The sequence below is a fragment of the Hyaena hyaena genome, unplaced genomic scaffold, assembly GCF_003009895.1.
Source record: "Hyaena hyaena isolate Hyena2069 unplaced genomic scaffold, ASM300989v1 scaffold_908, whole genome shotgun sequence".
NCBI lineage: Eukaryota > Metazoa > Chordata > Mammalia > Carnivora > Hyaenidae > Hyaena > Hyaena hyaena.
Genome location: NW_024081544.1, coordinates 385,376 through 397,513, shown reverse-complemented (window position 1 = coordinate 397,513; position 12,138 = coordinate 385,376). Strand labels below are relative to the sequence as shown.

Genomic DNA, 12,138 nt, shown 5'->3' with positions numbered 1-12,138 from the left:
CAGCAAAAACCCGGCTGTGCCCCCCGTGGTAGCACTTGCCACATATTAATCTCTCTGTGTCATTTTCCTCATCTGTAAAGTAGGGATTACATGATTACCGAATCCCCACAACAACCTTAGGAGGGAGAGAGGTACAATGAGTGACTTGCTCAAGGTCATTAGCTAGGTGATGCCAGAAAGCAAATTGGAATCCAGTATCCTGACTCGGAAGTGTAAGCTCTCATTCCCTGCACTACGCGCGGCTCAGGGAGAAGAAGGACATCTGCAAAATGCCAGCGCTCCCTGCAGACTTATTTTACTGTAAACTCTCCCACACGGATGCCTCTCTTCTCACACCACCCTTAGCCTCTTAATTTGTCAAATACAACACCTTCCTTACTTTGCTCTTGTCGTCCTTCTCCCCTTCTTGCCAGAAGGTTCTAGCGGGTGGAAGATGAAAGGGAGCAGACAGCCCCGGGCACAGGTTTCTTATCTTTCTTCTTCGTACCGTCGATAATATTCATTGAAAATCCTTTACTAGATGTGTGGTTCGGTTATTCTAGAAGCATTCACTGAGCGCTCAGAGTGGGAACGTTTGTCAGGAACGCAAATATTAATTTACTTTCTAGGATACGTTTTTTGTTTTTTTTTTTACCTAGGAGCCTAAATATCTCAGACAAATTCACTTCTTTCTGAGTGGAAACCTTCGCCCTGCGCCTCAGGGCGCGGGGTTGGCCTGAAGGGGGCAGTGGCGGCCGCGGAGTGGGTTCCGCCGGCAGGAGCGGCGGCTCGGCCATCGCTTGCTCTCGCCTGGCGCGCGGCTCTCGGCCGTGGATTAGCGCAGCTGGGGACGTGGGAGGCCGCGGGCTCCGCCCCCGGCCGGCGGCGGCGGCGGCGGCGGCCCAGCGCGGCAGTCGGCGCTGCAAGCCGAGCGACGTGGAGGGCGCGACCGGCGGGCCGGGGCGCGGAGCTGCGCGCTATCTTTTGGCCTCCACTTAGCGCGCCGGGGCGCGAGCGACACCGCGGGTCCCTTGGGCCGGCCCTGGGCTCGCGGCGCCGGGAGTCGGGGGCCGCCGGCCGGGGCGCCGGGACCATGGCGCTGCGCGCCCGGGCGCTGTACGACTTTAGGTCGGAGAACCCGGGCGAGATCTCGCTGCGGGAGCACGAGGTGCTGAGCCTGTGCAGCGAACAGGACATCGAGGGCTGGCTCGAGGGGGTCAACAGCCGCGGCGACCGTGGCCTCTTCCCGGCCTCGTACGTGCAGGTGATCCGCGCCCCCGAGCCTGGCCCGGCGGGCGACGGGGGCCCGGGAGCTCCGGCTCGCTACGCCAACGTGCCGCCCGGCGGCTTCGAGCCCCTGTCCGCGGTGCCTCCCGCCTCCTTCAAGCCGCCGCCCGACGCCTTCCAGCCGCTGCTGCAACCGCAGCAGGCGCCGCCGCAGAGCACCTTCCAGCCGCCGGCCGCGGGCTTCCCGTACGGCGGGGGCGCCCTGCAGCCGTCGCCTCAGCAGCTCTACGGCGGCGGCTACCAGGCCAGCCAGGGCAGCGACGATGACTGGGACGACGAGTGGGACGACAGCTCCACGGTGGCCGACGAGCCTGGCGCGCTGGGCAGCGGCGCGTACCCGGACCTCGACGGCTCGTCGTCCGCGGGCGGCGCGGCCGGCCGCTACCGCCTGTCCACGCGCTCCGACCTGTCGCTGGGCTCCCGCGGCGGCCCTGCGCCCCCGCAGCACCACGCGTCTGGGGCCAAGAGCTCGGCTACCGTAAGCCGCAACCTCAACCGCTTCTCCACCTTCGTCAAGTCGGGCGGCGAGGCCTTCGTGCTGGGCGAAGCATCTGGCTTCGTGAAGGACGGGGACAAGCTGTGCGTGGTGCTGGGGCCCTACGGCCCCGAGTGGCAAGAGAACCCTTACCCCTTCCAGTGCACTATCGACGACCCCACCAAACAGACCAAGTTCAAGGGCATGAAGAGCTACATCTCCTACAAGCTGGTCCCCACGCACACGCAGGTGCCGGTGCACCGGCGCTACAAGCACTTCGACTGGCTGTACGCGCGTCTGGCGGAGAAGTTCCCTGTCATCTCGGTGCCCCACCTGCCCGAGAAGCAGGCCACGGGCCGCTTCGAGGAGGACTTCATCTCCAAGCGCAGGAAGGGCCTGATCTGGTGGATGAACCACATGGCCAGCCACCCGGTGCTGGCGCAGTGCGACGTCTTCCAGCACTTCCTGACGTGCCCCAGCAGCACGGATGAGAAGGCCTGGAAACAGGGCAAGAGGAAGGCCGAGAAGGATGAGATGGTGGGCGCCAACTTCTTCCTGACCCTGAGCACGCCCCCCGCGGCCGCCCTCGACCTGCAGGAGGTGGAGAGCAAGATTGACGGCTTCAAGTGCTTCACCAAGAAGATGGACGACAGCGCGCTGCATCTCAACCACACAGCCAACGAGTTTGCGCGCAAGCAGGTGACGGGCTTCAAGAAGGAGTATCAGAAGGTGGGCCAGTCCTTCCGCGGACTCAGCCAGGCCTTTGAGCTGGACCAGCAGGCCTTCTCCGCCGGCCTGAACCAGGCCATCGCCTTCACCGGAGATGCCTACGATGCCATCGGCGAGCTCTTTGCAGAGCAGCCTAGGCAGGACCTGGACCCCGTCATGGACCTGTTAGCGCTGTATCAGGGGCACCTGGCCAACTTCCCAGACATCATCCACGTTCAGAAAGGTAAAGCCCGGCCATTAGCGCAGGTGTTCTGGAATGTGTTGTTGGGGCTGAAAGGGCCTCTGATTTGGGCAGAAATGCCTGTCTCTGTTTCAGACTATTATCCTATGGGTTGGGAATCAAGCAGAGATGTGAACAGCTGGCCTTTTTTCTGAGTGTATGATGGATTGTGGGCAGGTAGCTGCCTCCTCAAATTATTTCCAGACAGGGAGTGGATACTCCTCAGAGAAAGTTCTGAGGGTACTTTTTAGGACTGTGCTATCATTTTCGAGTTGAATGATTGGGTAATGAGCTTCAGGGATCTGTAATCTTGTACCTAGGGTAGAATTAGAAAAGGACCCAAACCATGTTAGGCATCTGTTTGAACACTGCAGAGTCACTTGGCGACGGGTTTCAGGAAGCATGGAAATAATGGGAGAAGAACAGATATCTGCAAATAAAGTAAGCCCCATTTCTACTTTGCACACCTCTCAATCCCTAGTTTGGTAGACGAATTAGAATCAGTTCTCTGAGGATTCTAGCTGAGGCAGTGTAAGAATGTCTTCTCTCGGCTTTTTGTTTGCAGTTTTTGTAGAATGAGGTAAAAAAAAAAAAAAAGCTCACTCTAATTTCAGGAAGTTTTTAAAAATTTTTTTTTAACATTCATTTTTGAGAGACAGAGTATGAGTGGGGGAGGGGCAGGGAGAAGGGAGAGAGGGAGACACAGAATCGGAAGCAGGCTCCAGGTTCATAGCTGTCAGCACAGAGCCTGACGCAGGGCTTGAACTCATAAACCATGAGATCATGACTTGAGCTGAAGTCAGACGCTTAACCGACTGAGCCACCCAGACGCCCCTAATTTCAGGAAGTTTTAAGAAAATCAGTCTCTTTAAGCTTGGTCATTTTGAGTTTGGAGTCTATTAACTGACAACGTAAAAGAGCATAATTAAGGAAAACGATGTAGGGAAACTACTAAGGATGCACAGCATCCAAGTATTGGGTCTGAGAGCAGTGTTTCTGGTATCCCAGTGAGTTAGCTGCCCAACTGCCAGAGCTTGTTTCATTATTAGTCGTTAGTGTCCCTGATTTTTGTTCAAGCACTAACATTTGTGGATTATTTTAGAAACTAAATTAGGGCCATCAAGCCTGGAGTGAGAGAATGGGGAGGTGTTGGAGTTAGAGAGGTGGTCTTGCCTGTAAATATCTTCTGTTTAGTGTGGCGGTTGTGGCTGGGAGGGAGTTACCTAATCTGGCTTCCTGTGACGATGGAAACCTCCCTGGGTCACGAGGTCTGGCCTTCAGTAAGGAGGTGTTCCCTTTCTTTCCAGGTGTGCTGGTCCAATTAGGAGCAACCCTGATCTTTGACGTATTCTTCCTTGCATTGAACTCAAATTTGCCTCTCCTGTTTGTCTTGCTGTTACCTGGACCCACGGAAAGTTGGTCTATTCCTCATCAACATATTAGCCCTTTACACTTTTGGGGACGGAAGTCTTGCTTCCTTCCCTTCCCTGTCTGCTCTCCTCCACCCTTTCCAAGTGTGTGACTAGTCTCCTTATTCACCAAGGAAAGGGTCCTTCCAAATCCTTGAATGTCCTTGGCCCTGTTAAAATGCAGTATTCTGAAACATCTGCAGTACTGGTTTTGGTAGACAGTTGTTACTTTCCTTGGCAATTTATATTTTGTAGATGCAGTCTTAGATTGAGGTAGCTATTTGAGCAACCATATTGAATCCGTATCTATATTCCTTATGCCTTTTTTTGGTGTGTAAATTGCTGTGAATCCTTGACTTTCAGGCTGGTGCTCGTGAGACGGACTCTTTGAGCCTTTCATGCAAGCTCTTATATTTAATTACCATTGTGTTATATCAACCTGGACCCATGCTGCCTTTTTACATATTTTGTGAGTTTATGTAAATTGTTGATAAATTGTCAAAAGGGTGGAGACGAGTACAGTCATCTGCAGGTAGACACAGTGACTGGCTGCTACAAAGTGGCATAAGTTCAGTCACTGGCTTTACTGTTGTTCAGACCACACACAGCCTCGTCAAGTACCCCGCTGTTGAAGCTTTTAGAAAAGGTATAGTATTTGTTCTGAGGTCTATTTTGACTTTACAGCAGGATTTTATCAAACTATAATTTACTTACTTTTTTAAAATCCCAGAGTTGAAATTGATATCTGTTTCTTTGGATTTGAGAAACTTCTTTCACTAAAGCCAGTACCATTTTATGTTGTTCAAACAGAGTCAAGGGCGCTAAACATAATCCTTAGGAAGTTCAGGAAGAAAATCAATGGTAATAAGTATAGTTTGTTTCTGCCGTAGCCTTGGCGTGTAATGTACAGGGATTGTGTGTCCCTAGATGGCAGGTCTTTAGAATGGACTGCCATTTAAAGCTATAGCACAATGCAGGAGGCTGAAAAGTGTTTGCTTACAAGCAGTTTTTATCAAGGGTGCTAGTGTTGGTGATTTTTAGGAATACAGATGAGACAAATTTCATAAGTCATGCAAAAGGTTTTTGAATATGCTCTGGATGTTCAGAACTTGTGGCTGTAAAAAGCAGCTCAGCCCTCCCCTTCAACCCTTTAACTACACAGTTGCTGTTGGAATGAGTCTTTTTTTTAGTCTGAGCACTTGGGGATTTTGTTTTTGTTTACAGGCAGTTGTTTTTTTGTTTTTTGGTTTTTTTTGTCAAGGTCTCAGAATGTAATCACATCAAAGATCTTTACTGTGACTTTTGAGAGGAGGACCAAAAAAAGAAAAAAAATGATAAAAATCTTTAAGCAATTTAAAGAGTCTTTTGTTTAAGTATGTGGTTCAAAGTTTATATTTCAGCTTAGGGAGAAACTTAAAAATTCAAAATCATTATTTCAACACTTAAGTCCCCATTGTTTACAGGAAGAGAAAAGCAGTTTCAGTACTTCTACATTTTACATGTTCTAATCGTACTAGGTCCACATTCAGATGAGACAGAAATGAATAGAAAGTGCTTTTAAATTACTAACACAGTTAAGGGGAGTTAATTAAGTCCCCCCCACCCCCCCATAATTCCTAGGGGAAAGGTCAGGAACATCAGTCTCTTGACCTTTTTTTTTATCCAGGAGACTGGTGGTCAGCTTTTCCAGTGTTCTAAATCTGTGTTATTCAATGCTGGGTCTGTGAGCCACATATGGCTATTTAAATTTAATTAAAATAAAATAAAATCATATAATTCAGTTCCTTAATCACACTAGCTCTATTTCATCTGCTTTGTAGCTAGTGGCTACCACATCAGACATCAGATACAGAACAGGCCGTTTTCATCACTACTGAAGGTTCTGTTAGTGCTGTGCTAAACAGTGGGCTCTAGTGGAACTATGAGCCTTTTCGAATTTCTCCAGCAAGTTGATGATCTTTGCACGTACTCTTCAGATAGTTTTCTTTTTACTTGGCATCCCGTCCTTTCCACATTAATAAAAACTGGGAGGGGAAGCAAGCCCTGCTAGACTCCTCTCTATAGAACTTCCCAGGCACTCAACCAGTGAGTAATTTCTGCAGTGTGAGGATGTTCATCTGCTTTGCATCCTGCCTTCACCTCCCATTCAGAAAATGTAACTGGTCTCAGAATGGATGTCTGGGATTAGCGAGGAACCAGCTCCAGAAAAAGGGTGGGAAACTCAAAAACTCTTAAGTGTGGTGGACTGGCATTTTTCTGACTATACTTAGTACTGAAACCATTGCTTAAACTTAATAACGGTTTTTGTGTAAGTACTTTCTGCAATACCAAAGAAAGCCATATGCTTTCTTTAGCTAAAAGAGAATTTTAGAATTCTAATTTTTTTCATCAACTAATGGAGTCTTAGATAAACAGACAATTTTGATTAATGGAGTCGAGCTTAGGAAGGAGGCATTTTGCTGTAGCCTGAAGTACGGTAGATGGGAATTCAGAATATGTTTGAATGCTACTCATATTTTGTTCTGTCTTAACAGGAGTCCCTTAAATTCTTTGTTCATAGCCAGCTCATTGATTCCTGGCTAGTCACATGTCTGTCACTGCCGAGCTTTGTAACCCTGTGGTCCGATTTTCTTTTTTTGAAATGGTAGCACTTTATCTCCTCCTCTTTGTCATCCCTGCCGTAGTATGCTCTTATAATGCTGATGTTGGTGAGCTGGGGTAGTACAGAGAATCTCTTCACTGCCCGTTTCTTAGCTTATTCAGTTCTGTTTTCAAAGATATGATTAATCTCTAATATTTACTAAAGCTTAATCTGGATGACAGTGGGTTGTTGTGGTTTAAAAGCTTTAAGCTTATCTCCTGGGGAATATTGTGAAAGGGAAAGTGTGATGAGAAATGTTGGTCTCATCTTTATTTATGAATACGGACTAGATACTGGGAGGGAAGCACTTGAAGAAAAATTTCTTGATTCCCAGGAAAGATACATCACGTAAAAGTGATTTGTTGGTTAAACGTAGTGTGAGTCTAGGAATCAGGGTGGCAGAGCGAGGTTACAAATAGGCAGGCGGTCCTGTTTTCTGTGCTCTTAAATTACATATGCAGGGTCCACATTGCCCGCCGTACACGTTCCAGATGGAGCCTTCTTTTCAACAAAAAAATCGCCCCAGGACCTCAGGAATGGTACACCCATAGTGGGCCTATCAGTCTCATGGGGTAGAGTTTCACCATTGTGCTTCCTTTCTCCACGTGTAGGGTCCGTCTTGGGTCCCTCAGACATTAATTAAAGATAGCTAGAGTCCTGGCAGGGCACCCAAGGTAAGGCTGGGCCACAGTTAGCCCTTCCCTGTCTACTTCCCATTCTCCTGTGGCTAAAAATAGAACAGAGAGGGTGGTGCCAGGAATACAGAGAAAAGTTCTAATAAGTGGGCTGTTTACAAACTCATCCTTATTTTGAAACTTCTGGGCTAGAAATTGACGTCATTCATTTTGTTTTGTTTTGTTTTGTTGTAGCCTGTCTTAATCGAACCCATTTGTCCTCTCTCATACTTCCACCTCCAGCTAATTTTTTTTTTTTTAAATGTTTTATTTATTTCTAGGAGAGAGAGAGACAGCGTGAGCAGGGGAGGGTCAGAGAGAGAGGGAGTCACATACTGAAACAGGCTCCAGGCTCTGAGCTGGCAGTCAGCACAGAGCCCGACGCGGGACCCGAACCCACGAACCGCGAGATCATGACCTAAGCGAAAGTCGGACGCTTAACCGACTAAGCCACCCAGGCGCCCCAACCTCTAGCTAATTTTTAAGGAGACTTCAGTTCTAGCCATAACTTTTGTCTCTGGCTGTATTTTCTTAATAAAAATGAGGTAACCTTTGGGGCTTTTGAAATAGATGACGGAGTTCTTTGATTAAAACGTCATGTGACTGGCCACAGACGTTCGTGGTCATGAAACTACGTGGGGATAGTGCTCATGTCACCCTGTCATTGGTTTCTCAGACTTCTTTTTTGAGCCATGAATCCTTCTTGAAAGTACACTGGGGAGTCCCAGTATGTTAAGCTGTTCACGGCAGAATCAAAAGGAGGCAGGAACCTGTACTCCCACTCGTGTTCTTTAGATAACATTTGGAGTTCTTTGGACTTCCCTCTTAATTGGGAAATGTCATCCAGACAGGTTCCTGTTTGGTCATCTTAGGATTTCCAAACACGAAGGCAGAACCCAACTAGGAAGAAGTTCTGGGAGAAGGTGTCAATTCCCTTATAAACATGACCCTTCATTTAAATATGTTATTTTTCTTCAGGCTGAATAAAAATCTCATGCCGTATTGTCTGAAAGAATTTTAAAATCAAAGTTTGATACCAAGTTAGATTTAATTTGCCATCTAGTTCTGAAACTTTGTGATACCACAAACTGAATGATTATCACAAATAAGCTTGCACAGTCATGCTTAGCTCTTATTTAGAGAGACTGTACTCCAAGGACCTGTACCATTCATTTGTCACCCTTCGTCACAGAGCACAGATTAGAGTCACATCTGCAGGTGGGACAGATGGGACTTTGATCCTCATTATGTTCTTTGGTGGCAGGGAGGTAGTGTGTCGGGTTATTGCCAGCCCTCCAAGACTCCACAGAAGAGATGGGGCTGCCCTGGGTCTGTCAGGGGAGCTTAGCCCCACAAAGGGAGCCCATGTCAGGGCAAGAGCCCCATGTTCAGAGTCTCCTCACTGTGGGCCAGTATGGAATCTGGGGGATTGGTGTGTGGATGTGAGAGGAGATGTGGACAATGATTTTAACCTCTGCATCTCAGTTTTCTCATTGGTAAACTGGGAATGCTTTCTTCTCTAAGGTCATAAGGATGAAATGTTATGGTTCTCAGTAGTTACTCACTAAATGCTTAATTTGAAAAGTAGAAAGGACTTTTAAACTGGGAAGCACTCTTCTTTGAAAGATAGTTCTAGTAATCTTCTCTTCTGGTAGCCTCCTGCCCCCAGAATTGCAGGCAAAAATATAAAACCCCATGGAGTCATTGTTATAGCAGTTAAGTATTGTATTTTAACATGGCTCTCCTGCACTGCAACCAGAAGGAATGGTACCAGAAATAAAGGCAGTGTTATTTGGAGTCACTGGCTTGTGGTTCACATTAAAGAGTGTGTGTAAATTGGTTCCCTATCCAGTAGCTACTGGTATCCCTATCAGTAGCTACTCCCTTCTTCTAAATCACTTGTGTCATTGCACAAATCACTTTGACATTTCTGAGTTTCTGTTCCCTCATCTGTAAATGTGAGGTTCGTGATCTCCTAGGTATCATTTGTTAATTGACTTAGAAAAAAAAAAAGTAACATCTGTACACTGAAAATAAAATACTTAGAAAATATATGATGAACATTTAGGCATTGTTTCAGGCTAGTTTCAATAACATTCTATCTGCTTATGTGATTTTATAACCTGCGAGCATGAAAACTTGTGCACTTCTAGTTCAGATCAACAAACATAGATTGAGGGCTTAGCCCACCAGGAGCTGGGAATGTGAAATTGAGAATACCTGCTCTCCTACCTGCTGGTGAGAGCTCCCAGGTGTTTGGAAGCTGGGGTGTGGTGGACAGTTGGAGAACATCTCTCTGAAAACAAGGGATGTAATTAGTAGGGCCACTAGAGAAATTGTGGTGGATGCTCCCTCCTATAAAGTGTACTTCACTTTGAGTTCAAAATACTATCTCCTCTCCAAAAGCAGGAACAAACTTGTATTGGTGGTCTTGTATTTGTAGCTTGATTAAACTTTAGCATGAATGAGTGTTAGTTCACTTGTCATTTCTACTCCTTTCCTTAGACTTTTTTATCTGTCACTGTGATTGGACTTTCCTCTCCTGTTAAGGAAACTTTATGTATTATTTGCCAGGTAGTGAGACAGCAGTTCGCGAAAGGAGCCAAGATCTTAGATTTATTCAGAGCATTCTCTCAGAGATAAACCTGACTTCATTCAACAAATGTGTAAGTGCCCATCATAGATCAGGCACTATTAAAGATGCCAGGATTGCGTCACTGGCCAAAAAAAGGTCTCCACCCTCGTGGGGCTTACATTCTAGTTCTGGCAGGGTAGAGACACAATGAAAAACCAGCAGAGTAAGTACATTTTAATGTATGTGGTAGGGAAAACATAAAAGTGGAGCAGAGCATGTGTGCACGGGGAGGTAGAATGAAGTATAAATGAAAAAGGAAAAGTGAATGGATGAAAAAGGATGATCAATGTAGGCCTCATTGAGAAGGGGGAGATTTAAATGGAAGCCTGGAGGTGGTGAGGGAGTTAGCCAAACACATGTCTGGGGGAGAGAGCGTTTCAGGCAAAGCATACAGCTAGAGCAGAGGTGCTGGGGTGGGTATGTGCTGTCAGGTAGCAGGCCAGGTGATGGAGCTAAGAGGATCTGGGAAGGAGATGAGGTCTCACAAGGCCCAATTAGTAGGGCTTTGTAGGTCATTGTCAGGGCTTGGAGGAAAAGCCCTAGTGAGATGGGAGCCATTGAAGGACTTTGAGCAAAGGAATGACATCCACCTGGACCTGTTAATAGACCTGTTCTAGTTGCTGGTTGACAGTAGAGTGGAGAGAAGGTAGGGTGTCAAAGGTAGGAGCAGAGAGCCAGCAGGAAACCACTTCAGTAATCCAGGTGAGAGACGATGGATGTGTGGGCCCGGGTGGGGATGATGGAGATGGTGAGGAGAGATCCCACTCTGGATACATTTTAAAGTTAGAATCAACAGGTTTTCCTAAAGGATCAGAAGGGGCATGTGAAAGGGAAAGGAGTCATCAAGGGTCATCTGCAGTTTTTGGTTTGACCAACAGTAAGAATGGAGTTTCCATCCACTGAAACCAGGAAGACTAGGAGTGGAACAGGAGTGAGGATGGGAATCAGGACTAGAATTTAACCCTTGTAGGTTCATGGGCTCCTACATTCTGCTGACATCTTCTCCAACACATGCATGGACAGTCAAGCCTTAAATCTAGTTTCCTCCTTGGAGTTTCCTACTTGGAGCCCAGTCCTTTCCCAGTAGCCATGGCTGGTAGAATGCTAACTGGTGTGCCAAAGACTATACATTGCTTAGTTATGGGGTAGTGTGTTGGGGCCATGTTTTTATGTTCATGTAGTATGTAGCTCCACTATTTTGTACATGCATAATAAGTGCTTATTAAATGCTTGTTGAATTAAAAAAAAGTAGGCACCCAGGGTGCCTGGGTGACTGTCAGTTGGGCATCCAATTCTTGATTTTGGCCCAGGTCATGAACTCACAGTCCTGAGAACGAGCCCTTTGTCAGTGCAGAGCCTGCTTGGGACTCTCTCTCCCTCTCTCTCTGCCCCTCCCACACACTCGTTCTCTCTCTCTCGCTCTCTTTCTCTCAAAAGTAAATAAATGAGCAAGACAAAGAGTCTTCAACTTTTGTATCTATGAAGTAGCTTTCCTAAACTGGTGAGAAGAGAAGTTTTAAAATGCTTTATTTTATATGCCAGAAAAATTAATATTATATACCTCATGATTTCACTTTGTATTGATTCTTGATATTTAAACTTATGTGTATACACTTGTTTCCTCTTTGGTAAGCTTTCATTTTAACACTCCTGTCAGGGTCCCTTTTTTGCTTAGTTCCAAGCACAGGATCTAGAGAGTACATTCATCTTGTTGAATGACTTGGATACACAAATCACTGAGCATAGATGCTGTGCAGTAGGTATCTGCTCTCATGGAAGGTGCAGTTCCATAATGGAAGTAGGATGTGTGTGCAGAGAATTGGGAGAGAGGAGGTCGACTTAATTTAGTGCCTATCGTAAGAGTGCACAGGAGTCCTGAGGATGAGTCATTGTCAACTGTGTTGGGAGCTTGGGTGTAGGCATTTGATTTCTTCTTCTGAAAGGAGGACATATATATGTAGACATACATATATGTATATGTGTATGTACATATGTACATATATTAATATAATTTACTGTCAAATTGGCTAGCATACAGCATGTCACCGTACAGTACTGTCACTATACAGTATGATGCATGTGCAGTTGT

At 46.7% G+C, this 12,138-nt stretch overlaps 1 protein-coding gene across 1 annotated transcript in view; it reads left to right on the top strand.

Moving 5' to 3' along the window:
* The first annotated feature begins 885 nt into the window (after positions 1 to 885).
* Positions 886 to 12,138, top strand: part of SNX18 (sorting nexin 18) — a 30,560-nt gene continuing 19,307 nt past the window's right edge. The window contains exon 1 of the mRNA XM_039220801.1: positions 886 to 2,693. Within this exon, the coding sequence (XP_039076732.1) occupies positions 1,073 to 2,693 (1,621 nt within the window). The 5' untranslated portion in view covers positions 886 to 1,072. The remainder of the gene's footprint in view (positions 2,694 to 12,138) is intronic.